The 23,412-nt window shown below is 38.3% G+C and overlaps 1 protein-coding gene across 1 annotated transcript; it reads right to left on the reverse strand.

The window, feature by feature from the left end:
* Positions 1-559: 559 nt before the first annotated feature.
* Positions 560-23,381, reverse strand: TMEM167A (transmembrane protein 167A). Its single transcript, XM_009281595.1, has 4 exons — positions 23,196-23,381; positions 10,943-11,052; positions 5,185-5,219; positions 560-1,782 (listed from the first exon to the last, which is right to left on the reverse strand). The coding sequence occupies exons 1-4, from the start codon at positions 23,379-23,381 to the stop codon at positions 1,712-1,714; spliced, it is 402 nt and encodes a 133-aa protein (XP_009279870.1). The 3' UTR covers positions 560-1,711.
* Positions 23,382-23,412: the final 31 nt, after the last annotated feature.

Raw genomic sequence — 23,412 nt, forward strand, 5'->3', positions numbered from 1 at the left:
CACCATCATTTATAATAAAGTCCTATACATATTAAAAACTAGAATATAATTGCTTAATATAAAAAGTTATCAGATGATTCTTTGCATATTTTGAACATGTATACACCCGACAGTCAAAAACCAAGACTCCTTAGGAATTTCCCTCCCCCCAGCCTAGGAATGGCACCTTTGAAATCCAGAAATGAGTTGCTTTGATGCTATGTTTGGAGCAGGATCCACATTTAAAGTTACAGAAATAGATTTTGCCTCTCCCCAGATCTCCTGCACAATTTAAGGCTTGTATGTGTGCACAGAAGGGTCATCATCATACAGCTCTGTACTCCTCTGAACCTGCCTGGTTTACAGCCAGGAATGTTTATTTGGCCTAAATTGGAGAAATCTGTTTTTCCTGGCTCCAGATTAGAAAAGAGTTTTGGACGAGTACTTCTGATGGTGATTTAGATATGCAGGTGTATGTGAGATAATACAAAGGTAATAACTAATAATCACTTTCTTTGTAAATGCAGGGTAATTTGGATCTATGAAACAAGTTTTTCAAACAAGAATGACAAGAGTTACATACCTTTCAGTGTGTTTTATTGCCAGCTTAGCTCATTCTGATCACACACCTTTTCAGAACAACAAAAAATACTGCTGACAGACAACTCTCACAAATGCAGTCAATATGAAGTCCTATTGATGTAAACACACCTGTCAGACACTATTAAAATAAGTTACTAGATTATTTAAAGTTTGCAAAATTATAGAATAAATGCTAGTGGCAAGTATTAATAAAGGTAATCTAATCTTTATTAAGAGTGAGGGTAATCTAATTTAGTTGTTTTCCTTAACCTTTAGAATATTGGGACATGCAACTTCCTTATCTGCAGACTCCTAAGAAGCTAACTGTTCACTTAGCTGATTTAGCAACCTTGTATTACATGCAACAACAGCAGCAGAGCCGTTAGAATCTTTTTTCACAATATTGAAAAAAGTTCGGGAATGATTTACCCGAGACCAACATCTCTAAAAATGAATACCTATGATCTTTTACTCAGAGTAGTCCAGGTTCTCAAATCCCACATCTGTGCCTTCTCAGCAGCTAGCCAGACATCACTACAATTATGGTCCCTGCCTTTATTCGTATCTTAACAATAAAAATATTGATGGAATTTGAGGAATTACAAGTTTAGAAAACAAAAGCTGAATGTAACTTAGGCCAGAGGTCATGTTTTTAGCATGCGAGTATAGCTATCACAAAATTACAGGAATTGTTCAGACAGTAAGAACTGAAAATACTTTCGTAAACATATCCTAGAGTCACAATGTTCTTTATTCTTGTAAGAGAGGTCTTATTGCTATTGCTAGATTTATCATTTTTAAGCTTTATTAAATAGGTCTATCAAACAAAAATTTAAAAGCCTTTTCAACTGCATGGTGTAAAAAAAAACTCCCCTGAAACTCAGATATACAACAGACACCCTTTCAAGAGTTACATCAGAAGTGTCAGTACTGACTTGACATTAGTAAGTATATGTCATCTGGAGTTAGTTACATTATGATCACTAATACTGTACATGATGGTCTGTTTGCAGGAGGGGGGGTGTCCACTAAGAGACAGGCTATCCAACATGCGAGAGGAGACTTGATGACACTTTCCCATCTTTTCCTGCCAGAAGTTCTTCCATGCTTGGCTGTTTGGTAGCAGGGTGTAGGGGACACTCTCCTGTTGCTACTGTACAAACAGAATGCTGAAGGCCATCACAACACAGCACACAGCCACGTAGGGGCTCTTCCGTTCACCTGAGGGGAGGGGAAAAAACCCAAAACAAACAAAAATTCAGGCATGACTAAACAGATCTAGGCTGCTCCTAGCCTAACATGGTAATTATGCCATTGCACATGCAAATTAATATTCAACATTTCTAGCCAGAGAAATGCTATTACAACTACAGTTGTGTATTGAAGAAGAACATGCATGGGGGTGGGACAACTAAGATGTAGGGTAGGCTATATTGATACATAAAGGCACAGTTGGAGCCGTTCGCTTTAAGCAAAGGTCAGTGCAAGGACTTATTTCTTTCTATAAACCATCTTTTCTGAGATGCAGTTTCCAGGAAAACATTAGGGGGGGGGAGAATATATTGCTGCTATCTCTTAGTGCCAAAGAGAGTCAGGAGGCAGGCATCGGAAAGCTGATCAAGACACCAAATCTTTTACTGGCTCTGTTCCCAGTTCTGCCTAAGGGCTATCGCTGCTCAAAAGCTGTTCCGTGTCAGCTGAGAAGAGGTGTACCTCGATGCTGTCTGGCCATGACAGCTGCTATATGAAGCATGCATCTTCTATGCATGGTATTACATAGGACCCAGCTAACTGGCTGGGGAGTTCACAGCGGCCCAGACATGGCCAGATGCCTGTCTTTTTTCTTTGCTAGAGAGACATAATATTGTTAGCATGTGGAGAGGGTCTGGTTCACAGATTTTTCAGGTTAGTGATAAAAATGGTCAACAGATTACAGATTGCACAGACACCTCTATTTCTGACCCTTTCAAATTAGTGTTACAGTTTTCCAGGGCAGACCATGGACGAAAGTTAAGTTTACTCCGTTAGCAGACTTATATTTGGTGGCAAAGGCAATTGAGAAAGATCTATTCCCACCCATTTGGTCCAGAACAAAATGTTACAGAGGTCTCTTGTTCACCAAATAAACTATGGAAAAAAAAAGAATCTTAGGTAGGGAACTGTAACACAATCAGGGGAATATTAGTAATGTTAATCAGACTACGACTTATTTACATGGACACTTCCTCCATTTAATTAGCCAGGTGTTTTTACTCCTCTATTTAAGCATTACTCTTCATGAATCCACTGACTTCTCTCTGGAGAGCAGAGTCTCCCCTACCCTGGATGGTACTTCCAGCCTACAAAACTGTCAGGAAGCATTAACACAGCAATGACTCCTTAAAGTGAGAAGATTCCTGTTTTTATGCATTCAGAAGCATAAAAACAGAGCAGGAGCTGTTTGCTCTAAACAAAAAAAGTTCAATTTCCTTTTGCTGTGCGAGCTCTCTTGTCTTACTATAAACCATCTTCTCTGAGACACAGTTTTCAGAGAAACATTAAAGAAAAAAAAATGCCAAGTCTCCCAAGTCTAGCATTAAGGTGTAATCCTCAGGAAAAAAAGTATCTTTTACCAGCAGGACCTTCAAATACAGGAGGAACAAACTTTCCACAGCAAAAGAAAAATAAAATACTTGTAGGACACCTCCCATAAGCAGGAGTGCCTGCCACAGTGACATTACAAGATGTTGTCATCATCTGGCATATATTTAATTAAACTTCAAATAACTGAATGAATTAATGTCTGCAGTTTCACATCTGTTTAAAATAAATTTTTGAGGAAGTCCACCTCCTACAGTTTAGAGTATTACAATTTTCATATGGGTTATACTTTCCTGCTCTTAATTTTCTTAAAAGAGAAATCACCATGTGGCAGGATTAAACATCATTTTGCACAACTTTGTCAGTATGTAACTACTTGCTGGTTATTAAAATCTTATGCACATGTGAAAAGGTTGTTTAAACATACTGGGCAAGTTAAATGTAAAGGAAGCCAGCAGGCATTTTCATTTTTAAAAGCCTACACTTTCTACATGCCTTTGTGACCAACACAAATAAAATGACAGGAATCATCTTCAAAGCCCATTTCCCATACTGAGGATATGGTAATGTTACGTAAGGAAACCTATAGGAGGAATGTTAAGATGCTACCTCCTCATCTGTCAGTCTAGAAGAAAGTCAAATTGGACCACTCTAGATGTAAGCTGAAAAGAAATTAGTGTTTTACATGAAAAAGAGAAAAGGAAGCAGTTCAGTATGGGGTACAAGACTGCATGCATTACCTTGGATGCAGCAAATGCAAACGTGTTAATGTTAGTACATGATGGGAAAGCAAGACTATATTCCAGATGAACTGTAGTTCTTAACTTTATCAAGTTGATAGGGACCTCATAAAACCTCATGTACTCTACTGTTTGCTGCGCATAGCTAATAGAAAAATTATGCTTGCACTTAATGAACTAAAAAGAAGACGGTAAGGTAACGTAAGGTAACGTAAGGTAAGGTAAGGTGTTCTCTTCAACCTTGAAGAAACCTTAATGCAGCTGAATTTTTACATTTCTTTTTGCTGGTATAGCTCAAAATTCATTTCTGACAGCTGCCACCTTGCCAGTATCTTTCAATTACAATACTAAAATTGGTGCTATGTCTATTATCTAAATAGGACAATATCTGCAATCATTTTAACAACAGGTCTTCACAAAAAACTGGTTTTTGCGTCAATGCTTTTTGACATACTGAAAAATGTATGTCACGTCCCTTTCAAAGCCTGAGAATGCAGAAAAGGGAACCATACATTTTTCCTTTCGGTTCAATGACAAGTAGGAAGATCTAGAATTACAAGTTCAACGTTTCTGCTCTGCATTAACAATGCAATTTGAAGAACACCGTTTTGATGATGGATTTGTAATTTTTTTAAAAATCCTGGATATGCCTTAATGCTAAGACTGAACTTCTGTTGTATATTCCCATTTCCTTCTCAAAATAAATTCAGAATAAGGATTAAAATAAATATAAATATCAATGTTATGGGAAAATGTCTAAAATCAGACAGAGCTGATCAGCCTCCATATAGATGCCACTTGACACCAACAGCTTTGTGTAATTCAGAAGTGCACAGAAGCTAATTAAAGAAAGGAGAGAAAAAAGACATTTGTGATTAAGCAGAACCTTACTGCATTATGAATTCCATGTTGTTTTATTACTCTAAGGTAAATATCTGGCTTTTGTCAGTAGTCCATTAGAATTTCAAATAGACAGCAATTTATAAGGAATCATTGATTTCTTTGTACGTTAATAGGAAGTATGCCCTTGGTTATCCCACGTAGTAAAAAGTGCAAAAGATTTCTGCAAATATAACACCACATATATGAATTGACATTTGAAAATGCAGGCTTCCACAATGCTAAGTAAAATAGTCATACCCTGCTGCCCCCCACCCCCCTGTATTTCATGGAGGCAAAATTTGCATATTTTAAGATGATGGATAAGTATGGGTTTCATTGCTACATGGAAACATTAACCTAATAAATAACACATACTCTAGAAAAAGCACTGGTCTTAAAGATTTCAAAGAAAAAAAATTACCAATCCTGGCGCATTTCCAGAATATTCCCAATAGTCTGTAAAGATAAAATAAATTCATTAGCCTCTTCGTTTAATACAATAATTTAAGTCAAGTGATTTTCTTTCTTCTAGGCTAAAACAATCCAAATAAACTGTAGTTTGTCAACTTGACGCTACTCTTGACATCGGAAAACACCAGATACCTGCATAGAGGGGTACAGGCTATGAACTAAACCAGTGGCAAAGTTCTTTCTAAGTCTAGCAAGGTTTTTTGCATGCAAGAAAAACAAAGAGGCATTGACTCAGTCTGTATTCCAAATCTAAAGATCTCACCAGAATTCTACATTCTACATTAAAGTATCCCAGACAGAAAATTATGTAAAGAAAAAAAACAGAACTAGAAAAATACTGGAGTAGGAAATACCAACAGGCCTCCATGTCATTGTGTATGGGAACCTTTTTATGGTAAGATTTTGAAGCAAGTTTTCCTGCAGGTGTGGGAGATGATAAACCTGAGTACTTTAAATTTAATGCTTTGTAGTCTCTCTTTTGTATTTCCCTTAGAGATAGCAGATAAAAATGCCTTTTCTAGCAGAGCGCACCTCATAGGTGTAATCTGATATAGAATACTTGCATTGAAATAAATAACAAAACAATTCTTCAGGTTTGTTTTTACTCTTTTACCAAGGTTTACCTTGCTCATGTCTCTCTAATACTGCTTGCCCAGGACGTTAGTTCTCACAAGTGAAATAACAAAGGAGAAAAGCAGGATTCAACTTTTCAGAGCACATCCAAAGGGATGTAGAAGCACATACACCACAAATTTGTAATTTCTCTGTGTAACTAAAATAATGTCATACTGACTGCTCATGAGGAACAAGAGCAGGGCCTGCTTTAGAAGCTAAGGAGGAAGAGGGGAAGAAATACTGAAGCATCCTGAACTAGGAGCCAGCTTTCAGCCTTTCAAATGTCGGTCAAAACTGTGTTGAAAGCTTATCTACAGGAAGGTTTCCTTCATAGTATGACTGGTTGCAATGCAGTAAAAACATCTGGATTCAACTATATTGTCTAGTTATAGATTTATGGACTAAAAAAAACTTAATTATTTTTCCTCCTTCTCCTGATATGTTTATCAGCAGTAACTTCAGTCTATATTATTTGTGGGGTTGTATCTACTACCTGCTGTGATGGCAGTTCTCCAAGCGCTTTCCCACAGTGCTCTGAACCCATACCCACAATGGTTTGATTATCTGCCTTCCCCCTTTCTTGGGCTCTAGTAATTGCCTACTTTTTTCCTGCTTAAATGCAGACAAGTAGTTTTGGACCACTTGCTGCTGCATACTTCAGTAGTCAACATATCCTGCACTTTTAAAAAAAGAATTTCTGCGCTACTTCATATTTTATGGCCTCTTTTATGCTCTTAGTTTACTTCAGCATCAATCCCTCTTCCCTTTTAGCAGCCTCCCCTTTATTTCTGAAAGGTCTGGTGTCGGCCAGCTGAGAAGCTGCGTTCCAAGCGTTCCAAGAGGCAGCAAGTGACTGTGGTTTTCAAATTCAAAGTGAAATGCTTTTTGACCGATGTACCTCTTGCTGACCAATTTTTTGCGAACAGCATTCCAGCATTTTCACTTTTAGAAAACAGGTTTTTTCATTTGTGCTTTAGATCGTTCTACCTCAAGCCAAAAGTATTTCTGTATAGTCAGAGCTCATTTTTTCTGCTTTTATATAGCTCCACAAGCAGAAGTAATAATCCCTGCATGTAGACCATCACACTCTTCCGGGCTAAAAGGTCACACAGTAAAATAACCTGAAGACATCTATGCACTTTTTGAAGATGCATGCAGGTAAAAAGGCATTCATGTGTAAAACTTATAGAGCAATATAGACAGCCCCATAGTACTGTGTGGATGGCACTTAAGACTCTTGAAACTGTTGTTACTCTCTGTAAAATTAAGATTTGCAGATGGCATGCTGCAAAACCAACACAAAAACTTCCACAGCTCAGCATCTCATGTTGCCGTCTCCAAAAACTTGCCCAGGAACTCAAAGAAATAAAACAGTACTGTCCTTTTCATATGCATATTTGAAGAATCTTACCTGGGAAAAAGAATATTAACTCCTTCAGGTAGTCTATAAATCTGTTGAATTTGCCTCACAATCTCAGCAAGGGTATTTCTTTGCCTTCTCAGTTTTTTTTTTGACCATGTGTAACAATGTGAAGTTATAACTGAAGTACTGTACATTGTTCCTAGCCCTAGAAAACCCCCTTCTTGGTGAAAATAGGAATTTTCCTTTCTGATGTGGGAGGTACAAAATAGTTAGAATATGGGTTTCATCAGCTACCCTTACTGCGGATAACAATTTATGAACTTAAAAGTCACCACTGACATGAGGACTGACAAGCCTTCCAACAGATGACAACAGTATCTTTTTAAAAGGCTTGTGCTGCTATTTGAACAGCTCAGTACATCTGTTTGTCCACAAAGCTTGCTGCTGAGCAGAAGCAAACTGAAATCTGGACCTTCTAAACAGCTATAATCACAGCCTCTGGATAAACATGAGGTGGTGGATGCCCCATCCCTGGAAACATTCCAGGTCAGGCTGGACGGGGCTCTGAGCAACCTGATCTAGTTGAAGATGTCCCTGCCCACAGGAGAGGGGTTGGACTAGATGACCTTTAGAGGTCCCTTCCAACCCAAACTATTCTAGGATTCTATGAACTGGGGAGCTCACATTGGAAGAAAAGCCTGTGCAGGCCTTCTGCTCTCCTGAATTTTTCCTTTACTGTTCATCTCAGGTCCACAACAGGCACCTCTTCAAGTCAAAACCTGTTCGACTATTACAGAAATGATGCTGCCTTGAATGAATGAATCTGCTCCAAAATAATTCCTCCTGAAGCAACTACTCAAAGTAATTGCACTGTTGCTTATTCTCCCCTTCATGTTCATCTTCATCCTTGTTTTGATGCAGGTGAAACATGTCAGTCTGGCTTGCATACCTGCTGTTCTCTGGCAGCTACAAATCAAAATGTGCAGGAGTTGCTGCATATTCCTGGCTTTCAGCGTTAATGTTAAAAGCACTGATCATGAAAGTGGTGTTGGTTATCCGGAGAACAAAAAACACAAAGAAATGGAACCCAGTAAGATGAGAAAGGGTTAGTGGGGCTTTAGACTTTGGCTGCTAGACTGGGAATGCTGCAAAATGCAGCTGCCATGTGTTTACTAGGACAACCCCACTGCCACTGCAGGAGGGAGTGTGAGAGATACCCGACTGCAATGCTTATGGCAAGTCAAAGGAAACCTCTGCTGCATATAAGCTAACACATCGTTCTGGTTAGCGGGGAGGGAAGAATTTTGTTGTGGTACGCGTTCTCCTCTAGTTAGCATGAAAGAGTAAATCTCCACTTGCTTTCCCAACCTTAAATGCTATTGCTCAGGACAAAGCACATGGAAACACTCAAGACATGTCAGGGAAAATGGACGTTTAAAATTCTGTTTGGCTTGGTAGGAAAAGACACATTTTGGCAGAAGTCAACAGGATGAAATACAGTGTTATGAGGATGGGTGACATCACTTTGCAGCACAGTCCCTCAACCAACAGAAACATGTTTCTTTACTTACTATCAACAGATTTAAATCTTCACCAAAGTTATCACTCACTTCGTCAGAAATATAGTGAGTTAACTTTCAACATTTCTCCTCTCTGTCACTTTAATATTTTATTGCTACTTTTTTATGCTATTAATCTGGAGCAGGAACAACGAGGTAAGATCATCTCTGTGGTAAAATGAAATATCACTAGAATTTATTTTATCCAGTATGTCTAGACATTTCCATTTGAGCATGGAATATGTTAGTGAAGAGGGACAGGGGTTTAACAGCATATGAGCTCCATGTAAACATCTACCACTCAGGAAACAAATTTCATTGCTTCCAGGCCAATGTTTTATTCTCCAGTACAAAGTAGTCTACATACGCATATATGAAACAAAAATAAAATAGTATGTCCAACATCTATATAAATACAAACGTACAGATCAAACGCCCAACTCCTCCACTGTGTCAGCACCCTTTGAAAACATTTTATGAAGAGAGTTCTATTGTACTCCAGACAGATTTGCCTCAAGATTAAACAGAGTAGCTCCAGATTAAAGGAAATACTCCTTGCCAAGAACAGCACTAAAATTTTAATCAGTAAAATAAATATTCTTACTTCTTACTGTGTATACCTCATTGACTATTGTGTTATCTTCCACTAGCAGACACCCAAATTCCCCTTGCCCCCCCTCCCCTCCCAGTCCTTCATGAAGTCATCTTTTCTTTCCATCTTTACTTTCATCAAATCTCTCATGTCAGTGGCAACCTCATGGCCTCATATGAAAGGACACAAGCATTTTCATGTTAGAACTCCAAATTGAAAAAAAGCTAGTGTACTCTGTCTTATCTTACACTGCTAAAAGCAAACTTGTATGATAAAATAGCAATTCCAGAGGTTAATTACAACAAAGGTTTTCAGAAGACAAACACTTAAGGTTCTCGGTGACAAGAGTCTACTTAAAACTTGACACTTTTTCTGAAAATTAAATGCAGAAGCGACAGAAGATACTTAGGGAAAACACATTTTCTTTAACAGCAAATGATCTAATGGAAAAAGTGGACAAGTCAAACACCAGTGCCCAAAAGCCTGTCTGTTTTTTCCAGCTAGAACACTACCAGCTAGAATTACCTCCTACTTCTTACTATCTCCTTTGTATTAACCTTAGGTGACATATTACTGAAATACTACGGATGGCCTCAGTGGTTTCTAGGTCAAAATCGCCCATTTGTTACTTTAAAACCACAGCATTTAAATCACAGTTCTGCATACTGGTGATTGCACCCAACATCCAGTCACGTTCCTTGTAGCACAAAGAAAACTGGTAAGCCAAAAGGTGAAAGGGTATTAACAGCCTAAGTGAGGCACAGATTTGGCTCCGTGGCTGTCCCCATTTTCCACCACCTCAAAAATTGCCCTGCTAAGCAGGGTAGAAAAGAACCGTTTTGCAGCAGTATTGGCCCCGCAACATTAATCACATTCCAGGACAACGGGGAACACAAAGGAGAAAAACAGTGGTCACCTAGCAATAAAAGTGAGAGATGAAGTTAGAGTGACCAAAGGACAAAAAAATAAAATAGGTTAGATTTTGTAGAAGCTGTCAAAAACTCTTCTGCAAATTCCTTCATCTTAGAGAATACAAAACAATGACTTAAAGAGATTGTACGTAAGGATAGTGTTGTTTATTTTAAAAAATATTTTTAATTTCAGTTACAGATTATTGCAAAAGCTGTGTTTCAAACTTGTACCTCCAAAACGCCTATCTTGAAAACAAACAAAAAGCCAGCTTCTGCTGTTAATGTTTTCTTACCCACCCTAACAATCAAAAATAAATCATTACAGCAATAGCTGCATGTAGGAAAAATGTTTTCTTTCTGTCACTCACTTCTCATCTTTAATAAGCATCTAACGAAAAAGTTGCAAATCTAGAAAATAACTAACAAGGCAGTATTAGCTGGATTTGTTAGTTAATAAATTCTTACTAAAAAATAGCCAACTAGGTGCTTGCAAATACCTTACTGCCTTCTATTGTAAGGTATAAAATGAAGATTTTTATCTTTAAAGAAGAGAGAAATTTCTCAAAATAGGATTTGTATTATCACACATCATTAGAAGGTACTAAGAGTAAAACGTTGCAGTTAAAACCAAACAGCTGGTGTATTTTTAAAATGATCAGACTACGTACCCAGTTTTATTTTTGTCCAGTAAGCTGGGAGCCAAGGATCTGATATAGGCACAGGTACATATGAGCAGCAAGATTACAGTCAGTAGACTCTGAAAGTTGAAGATGGCAGACTACGGAAGAAAATCAGAAAAGAAGAATTACATCTTTGCAGTACAAAACTTCCCTCGCTGCATAAGCTGGAGAAAATAAGTGACCGCCTAGACAATAACCATTAAAAACAAAAATGAAACGTACAATGCCAGTGAGCCAGAAACTCTTTTAACAGCCCACTGCACACAATGGTGGAAAAACAGAATTTTTCCTTCTCAACCATCCCAAGGAGGGGAAAATAAATAGCAGGCAAAATGGTAACCTTACAGTTTTGCTCCCAGGCACCTGTTCCAAAGCCAGTTTATGGAAACCCATTAGCAGCAGGCTAAGAGTTACAGAAAACAGATGTTCCCTCTCAGCCAAGAATAAGTGTAACTGTGGTTTGCATCAATAGAATACGGTGGTGGTGGTGAAGGTGGAGGTGAAGAGTATTTTGACAACTAAACCAGCGGCAGTCAAGACAGGGAATAACAAGAAATATGTAGGAGGATTGTTAATATACTGCTTTACGAAGACTACACCCAAAATTCAACAGATTTGTAGAAGCATATACAATTAAACCCACCTGAACTACGAAAAGATAACTGATTTTGTTTTCAAATCATATTTGATTTTAAATTTAAAAACATCCTTACTACAAATTTTTTAGAAGTGCTCATTATACTGAAAATGCTGGACAAATGAAGGAATCGCCGTAGGATGGAGAAGTAAAAATCTATAGCTTGATAGTCAAACTAATCTGCCTACTAGCAATAAGAAGAAACAATTCTTGAGAAACTGCTACAGCATCTGGATATTTGCTAAAGTTTAAAATATCAGTAAAATGCAGTAAGTGCATCTCACAAGCATTTTTTTTTAAACTAAAGTCTGAGTCTTGTGTGGCCAACATGTTCTTTAATCGTTAACTTATAAGCACCTATCATTGCTTACGTGAAGCAATCTTTTCCAGAAGTATAAACATTATGGGGGGAGAAAAGGTACTCGTGTAAGGACTGCTGTAACTCCATAACCAAGAACAAAATCTGGAAGAAAGATGGCTGATGCCGATTTCCAGCAAGTGCCACATCACCATTCCAATAAATAATGCACTAGCAACATTTTATTATTTTTTATCAATAGGTTCACTGGAATTTTTAGTAGAAATATTTGCTTACTAGTCCTTGTGATTTGTAGCTTCTAACAATTAGTCCCAGATCTGAGACAGATTCTTCCTACAATGTGAAAATAATCCAGCTGCATGAAGCTGCCATTTTATTGTTTTGAGGTTTTTTTTAACTTAGCATGTCTCAACTGACATTTTGGTCAACTTAACAGCACCAGGTAGTATACTAGGCAATTTCTTACTTCAAACAGCCTTATTTTCTCTTTGCTCAGCTACCCTCATTTGCAAAGCCTATTTAGTCTGAACTCCAAAAAAATGGCAAAGCAAATACAATAAATTCACTCTTTGTTCTGGAGTTCTGACGAATTTGTGTCTAAATATCCCATATTTTTTTGTACTGCTCAACCCAGAAGGCTGAGTAGTAGTATTTAATTAAGTGTAAATACTTAGCACTTATGAAGGGATATTACATTGTGGCTTCCTTCTTCAAGCAAAACTGGGTGGGATTTAAGAGCATATCAGAGCTCCCATTTCCATAGCCTGAGGCACATCTCTGTTCAACTATGTCACAAAATTCTTATGTTTTGAAGTGCCGATAATACAATTTCTCTAAATAGATAAGGAGAATTATAAAAGAAAATCACAATACTTCAGTATTGCACTAACAGCAAATTAAGAGGCAAAACCAAGAAGCTCTAGTAGAAGCAAAGCAATTGGAACATCCACGACCCTTCTGATACTGAGATCTAAAACCTTGTAACAAAAAAAAACAAAACACCTTAGCTTACATAGAAGTCTCCATGAATCATATGAAGCAATACCGGAATGTGCATACAACTGCCAGCCTGAATACATGCATCAGACAGGGCTAGATACACAAACTAATTTAAATGCCTAAGTTAATGGGGTCCAGCGGGCCACCCATGGGTGGGGAACTATCCGTTAAGAAGGAACAGCATAGAGAGGCTCAAGGAGCAACTAACAGCTCTGCCTCCACAGCCTGTACGAGAGATTTCAGCATCCTCAAGGGCATGCCCTCAAAGGCAGCATTAGCTGTCGGGGTGGATGCGCTGCTCTCCGCTTTACTTCTGCCCGAAACAGGAGCCCTCCTGCATCAGCCATCCTTCTGCAGGAGCAAAATTCCCAAGCCAGTTCCTTCATTCCTCACGCCCTTTCTATGATAATAGCCTGAGAGACAAAAAAGGGACAGGGTGAAAATGTGATTATTAGGATGCAGAGAGAAGGTAGGCAGTGGACAAAGGTAAAGAGAAAATGGCAACTACACGTAGCAGCTGACATGCAGGAAGGTTTCTGTGGTGAGTGAGAACACGGAGAGGGGACACTACATGAGTGGAGCGGTGATCCAACACCCAAAGCCAGCCCTCAGATGCACAAGGTGAGGCTACCTGCTTTTCTCCCGAGCCACAGCATTTGCTAAATCATGTTTAGTTTAGTATTTTATCTTAGCTAGCTGAGTCATCATTTCTGTTCTACCGTGTCGTAAATAATGGACAGATTATTCACAAAGGACAAAACACTGCCTATCATTACCAGTAGACTCTTGCCTTTGTACTAGGCACAGGCTTTTGCCAACTTCAGAAACCAGGAAACTCAATTCCCCCGCCGAGGCAACTCTTACGACGTACGAGAGGCAGTGTCTCCTGGCTCCTGCGGGTCTAGGAACGCGACGGGGCCGGATCCAGGAGTGGCTGACTCTCAGCAAAGCCAGATACTCCCTATCAACTGATTAATTCGATCAGTCCTCTGGGAGAGACAGCTGCTCTCGACATCGCACAGCGCAGTGCCTGCCAGAGCTCGGTTCCCATGAATTCCTGCAAGCTTTCTCCTGCAGCTGCTTCCCAAGGAGGCTGGCAGTATCGGGTACTTCAACATAAGAAAATGGCAGAAGGGTACACTTGCTTCCTCTTAAGCAGAGATTGTAAATGTATACTCATGAAATGTGTTATTAGTCAATCAGTGGGGGCAGTATATAATCGTTCTTTGTTGGGCTCTTCGTGTGTTTCTCCAGATATGCAGCGTAAGGCATCGCTGTAATTACAGATGCCATTCCACTGAAATGTGCTCTGAATTACACATTTATGTATATAGTCACTTTAAAAGGACAGACATGCATATTTTACAGTTTGTTTGCAATTTTAAACTGGAAATTGTTTCCAGTTTCCAGCCATCATTTCTGAAGTAGATGGCTTCACATTTCACATCTAAAGTAATTCTTACGGCCCAGCTGAATTTACAGAAAAGGGCGATTCACATCCAGCTGCTTGAACTGATGTAACTAAAAGCTGCTATAAGTCATACATTATTCGGAATCCTTTTAAAAAATACTGCATTCACATACCAAGCTATTCGGAAAATGTCATAATGTAGATGGGTTGCAGTTCATTTGGTTAAACTGGGGTCCTCTGATCCAAAAGTAATTAATTGGAATTTTTCAAATGTGTTGACTGGCTTAATGCAGATCCTGTGAGCCTCATTCCCATGATAAAGATATTTCAGCACATGGCGAAATTGGTGCTATCTTTTAGACTGTGTCCACGCGCCGGTGAAAAGACAAGTAACTTCCCAAGACTCAGATTGCAAATGCAGAAAAGAATCAGCACTGGTATCTTATTCTTGTTTTAGACAGTGCAAGCTGTGGCTTTAATTATATATGCTGAAATTTTCTATGTCTGCATTTGGCACATTTCTGACATGGTGGAAACAGCTTAGTAGTTACATTCTGTGTTACTTAAGTAATTACACTTTTTTCCCCCCTCCCTCTGCTGTGTGCTGTCTCCAGGTAGTTGTGGAGCACTACCACATCACCTGCAGCACTAATGAGACATTGTATTCAGCAGAACTTGCAAGAGCAAGTTTTTTTGTAAGTCTTTAGAAATTTAAGACCATGGATTTTAGCTTTGAGAGCTACATGCCCAAAGGCTCTGTTAAATCCTTCCCAAAATTAGACCTTAAAAAAATGCCTCAATATTATTTCCCTGATCATATCGTATCTTAGTAAAAATAATTCCATATAATACACCGTAAAGAATGAATACTCTTAAAAGTTTTCTTGTGTTCAGATTAGCAGTGGTGGCATGTATTAGAAATATTCATGCCAATATATGGTAGTTAGAAGACAAACATTACAGCTAGAGACATTTGAATGTATTCCCATCCGAGCCCGCATCTGAACAGTGTAGCTGTCAGCGGAGGATACTGGGGCAAAACAGGGAGTTATAAGGAAAGAAATGGTCTCCAGTTGCCTCTGGAAGATGCCATCAGTGAGTCTGCTACAACACAGGAGCAGGAGATGGTGCGACAGCTCCTTTTTCTGGGGCGAGGAGAGAGGGAAGGAGGAGCTTGTGGATGGAGTAAAAAAGGCATCTATGGAATAGTACGTTTAAAAGTTTAACATACTAAAGTATAAACTCAATTTTAATATACTTTAGTAAGTGTTGTTTTAGCGTGAAAAATTTCCTATGTGGCTGAGAAAGGGAATCCTGATGGGCCGTAACATTTGTACAGCCCCTGTCAACCTGATTACAGACAATGTTGTCACTCCTGCAATTTAGTCAGCACTAAATTTACTACACTTGGGGAGAAGAAAAAAAAAAAGAGGCAGCTCAGAGTTCTGGTTATCAACAACTCTTGCACTTCATAAGAGTATTTAATTCAATGTGCTGAAAGAAAGGGCACACTCAGATGATTGCCTAAATTTTTAGCGATCACTGGTAAATGTGTGTTCAGCCTCAGCAGACATAGCCATAATAAATGCACTGATCCTAAACTTTTTTCTACAGTGAAAATAATAACCATAGCCAAGACTCTGTACTGTATCTACCTCTGTACTTTTTATTCGTTCCATCACTCCTACATTCTCTGATTCAGATACTGATTTGTTCCATGTCTTTGTGGACAGCACCACAGAATTATGAACCACTTAATGATGCAACCCTTGGGTAGCACTATAAAAAATTGCATCATAAGTTTTGATGCAACTATATGTGTCATGGAAGGACCTGCTGAATTTCCCCTCACCCCACATACTTTCATTTAAAATAAACCACCTGATATCATGGTTCTAGGGGGAAAAAAAACATGCAGGAGGACAACATAAACCCCGTATCATTGTCGCCCTGGGTTGGTAGAAAGCCTAAAACAAAAGCTCTCCCAGTTTATCTCAACAGACTCAACACTGAAACCAAAGCTTAATCTTCCCTAGACTTTCAGTATTTACAAAATGATTATCTATCTCTGATTGCAGCGTGACCATGATTTAATCTGTGCATGCTATAAAAAGAGAGGCCATCATAGTGCCAGCAAGTTGTTAAACTTTGCCCCACAGTTACTATTATAATAATAAATTTATGTCGGCAAACACAGGTAAATTATTGGAATATTCTAAAGAAATTATAACCGCATTTGTGTAATATGCTGCAGTCTTTCTAGAACAGTTTTGTTTTCTTTTTTCCTCCTCAATACTATAAAATTGATGGATGATTATGTTCTCTGGAACCGAAGAAACAAATGCTGATAGCCGATCGTTTAGCTGCCTTTCTCATATTCAAATGTGAGCAAGAGCTTACACTGTAGTTAAACTGTGGTTAAGCAAGTGCTGATAAAAATACAGAAGCCTACATTAAAATAGTAATGTAGGCTTCAAATCCCATCATAGAAAAGTGAAATCAATATATGAAATTTTAATGAAGAGGTCCTTAAAAAGCTGAAAGAGAAAATGCTTATTATCCAAGGTTTCCATTAGGTACCACAATTCTTATTTCCCCAGCCTAAATCTAATTTTTAGGAGTATAATACTGAAAAAAATAATAGGAAATAAAATATGTAGGACTACTCCCAACCTGAAGGTCAAAGCAATTTCTAAAAATTAATTAAAACATGCACATAATTATATTATTTTCAAACCTATTCCGAAATAATTTGTTTTCCCACTGCTGCCAAATGTAATCTGATAAAAATGAATGGAAAATAAGCATTTGTAAAAGAGGCATGCTAATTAGAACTGTAAGAAAAATAAAAAACTTGCAAATCAGTTAAGTTTGAAGTGATTATTGGCAAAACTACAATGAAGAACTAAGCAAAAGGTGTTTAGACAAAACTGGTTTGTGCTCAGTAAGTATCCAAATACCATCCAGTTAGCAGTTACTGGTTGCTCCAACATGATTAGGTTTTTTTACTTTAAGTCTACTGCACATTCACCCCAGTATTTAGTTTCCAAGGAATTTAAGTACAATATTTAATGCTCATTCACATTTCTGTCTAAAAGACTCAAAGTTCTGCCTAAAACATGTATTTTTGCATTCATAAAATTTAGGCTAAGGCTCAATTAGAGTAATAGGGAACCTTTCCCCTAGACATTTCTTGAAGAAGTATGTTGCCCATTTTCAATGGCAAGTTCAGCACATAGGGACTAACTTGTATGCTTTTCAGTCAACTGAAGACTAATACATGTTTAAAACATAACCAATCTCTTTAAACAATTAGACAATGAATTAACAGATGGAAACAGTTGTCCTCTACTACAAAAGCTCTCCTGACTTTAACACATTTAGGTTTTTTACTGCAATTCAAATCCACAGACCAACACTTCAATGACACCTCAAAGTGACAATGCTGAAGTTCCATGCTCACTTGAATTCCTTCTTCTTTATCCCAATACCTAGACAATAGTTTCAAAACTGATCTTTTGGTGTAAGCACCTAGCAGATGCAGCATGTCACAAAAAGTCTTACAATAAAAAACAAAGTAAAAGTTACAATATTAAGCTTTTTTATGAGGGTATTGTAACTGCTATATACGGACATAGGTGTGTATGTCCATATATTTACTCAACAAATATAGACCTACGTTAGATGTGGCAGTAAAAGCTTAAGATATCTTTTCCTCCATGTCTTCTTTGCAGATTATACCGTTTGCAATTTTACAGAGATTTTTTTTCTCTGCTCTCCTCCCCCATTAGATAATAGGAATAATTTCTATAATCCTCTTTTTAGGATGCTGAAGCTAAGTATGTTCTCCAGAGTAACATCTCTCCAGAGTAAAGGTAGTTTCTGGAACTATGAACAGAGTAGGTGTTATTCAGCCATTGCTACAGAGCTCTCTAAAAGGATATAAATCTTCATTTGTAGCTCTTTTGCCTCTCCTGCCCTAAAAATCTGTACACTAGAGATTTCCAGAGTGTAGACGAACAGAAGGGGAAAAATTATCCGTGTAAAGAAAAAAGACATCTTCTCCCATAATGAGTAAGTTCGGGCTTCTCTTGCTGTTCATCGAAGAAGTCTGCCTAATTATAAGCCTGTACCATTCTTGTGTTTTTGATAACTGAGCAGCATAGTTTCTGTCAAATTAGCTAACTCTCCCTTCTGAAGTGGAAAACAACACTGCTTACTTTGTTTACCCCAAATTTACTACAGAATCTCAAGAAACAGTAAAAACTGTGTGTGTGAATGGAAGAGGTAAGAGTCATTCTAACATGCCAGCACATTTTGAATCAGATGACATCCTTACTCTAATAAAGGCAGCGTGCAAAAAGCATGAGTTTGTAACAGAAGGTGCTACAGGAATTTAAACATGGACATGGAAGAAAGTCAAAGTTCTCAAAAAGGAAGATACTGAAATATTTTTGCTTTGTTGTATTGAATACTTTGACATTTGCAATACAGCTAACATTCTATCTGTCGGTGTTTGATAAATTTAAGGAAATAATGTTATGGTGAAAGTTCTATCATACCAAACTCACAAGCAAGAATCTAACTAGAGAGTGGCTCCATAGCACAACAGGAATAAAACACATGCCTTCTATTTCTCTGAATGTCTCTTATCCCCACAGAAAGCCTGTGCAATTCAAAGCTGAACTCCATTCCTGAATATCCTTACAAAAAGCCTAAGAAGTTGCTGCATGCAGCAAAGGGATAGTATGTTCTTTCTGTTCTAAAGGCTGCCCAAAAAGCTTATCTTTTAATTTACCTAAGAATTAAAAAAAATTAGTAACATTTTATAAACATGGACATGGAAGAAAGTCAAAGTTCTCAAAAAGGAAGATACTGAAATATTTTTGCTTTGTTGTATTGAATACTTTGACATTTGCAATACAGCTAACATTCTATCTGTCGGTGTTTGATAAATTTAAGGAAATAATGTTATGGTGAAAGTTCTATCATACCAAACTCACAAGCAAGAATCAAAAACTAACTAGAGAGTGGCTCCATAGCACAACAGGAATAAAACACATGCCTTCTATTTCTCTGAATGTCTCTTATCCCCACAGAAAGCCTGTGCAATTCAAAGCTGAACTCCATTCCTGAATATCCTTACAAAAAGCCTAAGAAGTTGCTGCATGCAGCAAAGGGATAGTATGTTCTTTCTGTTCTAAAGGCTGCCCAAAAAGCTTATCTTTTAATTTACCTAAGAATTAAAAAAAATTAGTAACATTTTATGTACACGATTAATATACTTTGTTCATTAATAATAGAACCATCTCTTTAAAACATGAAAAATAAATACTTCTCTATCAGGAAAAAACATACTTAGTTAGTCAAGAAATAATGAAAAGCTCTGCTAAGTCTCTGATGTCCCATGGCACTGGGCAGGCCTACAGCACCTCTGTAGGTCTCTTGTTTGGCAGAGTTCAGGTGCGTGGTTTGGATTCTTAACATCTGTAAGACAGGTAACGTTTTTAGCAAGACGACAGCTGTTTCCCCCTTCTTTCCCTGTCACAAAGTTGAAAATGAAAACTTTTGGTGAGTTTGAACACCAAGCTCTGTGTATCAGCAGAAAAAAGTATTCCACACTGTAACTATTACAGTGGATGTGCACGGTGTCTAACGCTGCAGCCAATGAAAAAATTAAATTGTGACAGTGACTATTTTATAACTTCGTTTTTTGTTCAACTTAGAGTTTGGATCATGAGTGGCAAATCTACAATGTATAATCAGCCCATTATTAAATACAAATGGCCTGCGGAAAAATGTGATCCCTACTTCTCATGCTATTACTGAATAAAATTAAGAAGTTTAATAGTAGACAGCATGCCCAAGATGTTTAGTAAGAACTGCTCGGCACTCCACAAAGAAATGGTTTCTCACAACTGGTGTCATTCCCGGACTGTGCGGGTACATGGTAAAATTTGTAAAAGCAGGCTCATTGCATCCTACTCTTCCCAAATCAGATCAAGAGATGCACCTCACAATGGCAGAACAAATAGTTTCTTCTGTTCCATAATCACAAAAGCAAAATATTGATGATGTAGTTACACATCTTGTAAACTCACACAGAAGTATCCATACTGAACACTTCAAGTAGTAACTCACAACATGCCTACTCCACAGTAGCATTGCTATTTACAAGTGCAGTTACAGACGGTATGAGATTTACTAAGCACCACTACTAGTGTGGTACAGTAAACAACATACTTCACTGTCCCTACCTAGCCACACTGCATCTCCTATTTCTCTTTTCCTCTCTCCTTTTCAATTGTCTGACAAGCTTGTTATTCTGACGGGAGGAAAGGTACACGGCGAGCAGATCCTTCTTGCTTTCTCCTCAATTAGCGGTGTTTGCTCCTACTGCTAGGGCCATGCCAGAGCTGCCATGGGGGTCAACAAGCATTGAGTGGAGGGACGCGAGTCAGCTGTTGCATGATTGGTGGCAAAGGAGGTCCTAGCACCTTCTTGAATTACAGCTTTGGTGTAAGAGCAAAATGCTCAGATTCCCAGCAAAATCGGATTAGCTGGGTAGCAAAGGCTTTATCAGATGAAAAATTTGTTACTGCAGCTGTAACTCCCTGAAATTCTAATTGCTTCTTAATCAAAAAATTCAATGCCTGATAGCACTACAATACTAAGATGCAAAAAGTTGTCCATCATTATTCTGAAATAAATTCACAATACAAAGACACCTTAAGCCTGTAAGATGAACTAGGAGATGTTTTTAATCCTATCTACCTTTAGGCCATGAGAAAAACAAAGCTAATAGCAAGTTTGAATCAGGATTGATTCCTCCTTATAACTTTGAATAAGCCAAACACAAAACTTTGTACTTAAAGACTCCTGAAAGCTCTTTTGGAGAACATAAACACAATGATTTTTGAAAGTCAGTAAACAATACATCTTCTGCTTCTAAATAAAGCAGCTGTGTCACTATATTGCATCCCTTCTGTTTCCAGTAACTTTTTAATCCATTCAGCAGCTTCTACCTGCTTTCAAAGTTGGTTTAAGTTAAAATAGTACTTTTTTTCTACCCACTGGCAATGAACAGGAAAAAAATAAACACAAATTGTGCTTTCACATAAAGAAAAAGACAGGTAGAAGCCAGCTTATATATATTCTGTTTGGCAGCAGCGGGCCATTCACACAGCACAAGTTTTGACTTGCTTAGGAAGGATCTGGTAAGGAAGCCTGGGAGACAATGGGATGGAAAATTCCAAGGGATAAAGTCCTTTGGAAATTACGCTTCAGAAATTATGCTATTCACAGAGCTACTGGCTTGCCACAGTTGCAGCTCATTTTCTTTAGAGAAAGAGAACAAATTGGAGGTGTAGCTCTACTCTCTTCCATTTGATGATATACAGACAGCAGCTGTTTCCTATCTCAGTCAAGTGTCAGCTAAAAAGAAAGTGTCATCAACTACAGCTCATGACTGCTAATCCCACAAGACAGCAACTTTTTTTCTAAAGAGCCACGACACCAGAGGTAGCATTATGGAGAATCCAAAGTCCTGGATATGCCATGAGGGTTATTGTCTTCCCTGAGGAAATTCAAACACCACAAGACTGAGGGATCTTATTTTCATCTCCTTTGACATAAAATCATGAGAAAAATCTCATTAAAAGATTCTATCTTACGTCAGGTTCCTTGAAGCATACAGAGTAACCTCTAACAAGCGACATGGATAAGCAGAGGAAAAAATTCTCACAAGATCTCGTACGCTTGCCATACTCTTTTTGCTAGATATAAACGTTAGTGTTATACATAAGTGCTAAAATGAGCAACATAAACGTGTCACTGATCATCAAGGGTCTCTTGCCTTTTTTTCTACAATCTCAAATGCTTTTAAGTACTATGAAGAACAGCAAGGTGATGTTGTACTTCTATAGTACCTACCTTTTCAAGACACTTACTAGAGGTGAGGTAATAACTTCTTTTATCTCATTTTCTGTATGTGTGTTTTAGATCTTCTGAGATAATTTATGCCTCTTATCATGAAAACCCTTTGTTCACTGCTTGAAGCCACAGATTAGAACAGGTTCATCTAAAAGATCTGCCGAGGAATGTTCAGGTGAGCAACTTCCAGCAATTTCCTGCTGGTGACAAGATCTGCAGCCTAGGAACTTTTCTTGAACTGAACCGTAAGAAATTTCAAGACATATTAATCTTTTAATAAATACATGGGAAGTACAAAAAGATTCAGTGGAAGCTGTACAGTATACATCACTGGTGATGGATAACCTGTCAAGGTCAGGCTGGACAGGGCTTTGACTGATCTAGTGGAAGATGCCCCTGGCCATGGCAGGGTGGTTGGACTAGGAGATCTTTAAAGGTACCTTCCAACCCAAACTATTCTGTGGTTCTAAGACAAATTTTAGAAATGCTCATCTTTAAATAATTCTGTGTTGAAGTTACGTACAAACCTTTATTTGTACAGGGAAACCTTTTCTTCTCTTAGCTATTCCTTTGTTTTTCCTTTTAATTTTAAAATCATTTATCTGCACTGCTCATATAAAGATCTTCACCTTAGCTGAGAAAGATTATTTCACAGCACAGCTTTAACTCTAACCCAAATACAAATCTTTCATTCGTATTCTCTGTATTGTAGAATGAAAAGGCAGAAACCATAGAAAACATAAATGGCAATGCTAATAAACCTCTAGGTCAACTCTACGTACACCATTCATACTCTTCATTAGCAAACGGACTTAAGCCTCTGACGCTATTCCTGAAAAACAAGAACAGCAGTCAATGTCAGGACTCGGCTCACTGCTCAAGAAGCAAGACGTCAGACAACACACTCATTAAATCAGAAGGTCGGAAGAGACAGAAATACTACCCTGACAGACAACGCACCGCAGGCCAGAGCAAGGACTGCTGCCCCGCGGAAAACCCGGGCGCGGCCGGTACAGGCGGAGAGCGTGTCAGGCGGGGGGCGGGAAGGGCGCCGAGGCGGGGCAGACGCGACCGTTTTGCTAGGCCAACTGCTAAGCAAGGCTTTACGGTGGAACCGGGACGGCTCCATTCCCGCCGGCTCGCTGCCCCGCGGCGAGGCG

Source organism: Aptenodytes forsteri, unplaced genomic scaffold (genome assembly GCF_000699145.1).
Source record: "Aptenodytes forsteri isolate BGI_AS27 unplaced genomic scaffold, ASM69914v1 Scaffold116, whole genome shotgun sequence".
NCBI lineage: Eukaryota > Metazoa > Chordata > Aves > Sphenisciformes > Spheniscidae > Aptenodytes > Aptenodytes forsteri.

Excerpts from the sequence above, each read along its gene's own strand:
- TMEM167A (XM_009281595.1), bottom strand. The coding sequence starts at position 23,381 with ATGGAGCCGTCCCGGTTCCACCGTAAAGCCTTGCTTAGCAGTTGGCCT. Across the intron at positions 11,053-23,195 it reads GCGGTGCGTTGTCTGTCAGG|TCTGCCATCTTCAACTTTCA; the intron begins GTAGTATTTCTG and ends TTTCTTCCGTAG. Across the intron at positions 5,220-10,942 it reads CTGGACAAAAATAAAACTGG|ACTATTGGGAATATTCTGGA; the intron begins GTACGTAGTCTG and ends TTATCTTTACAG.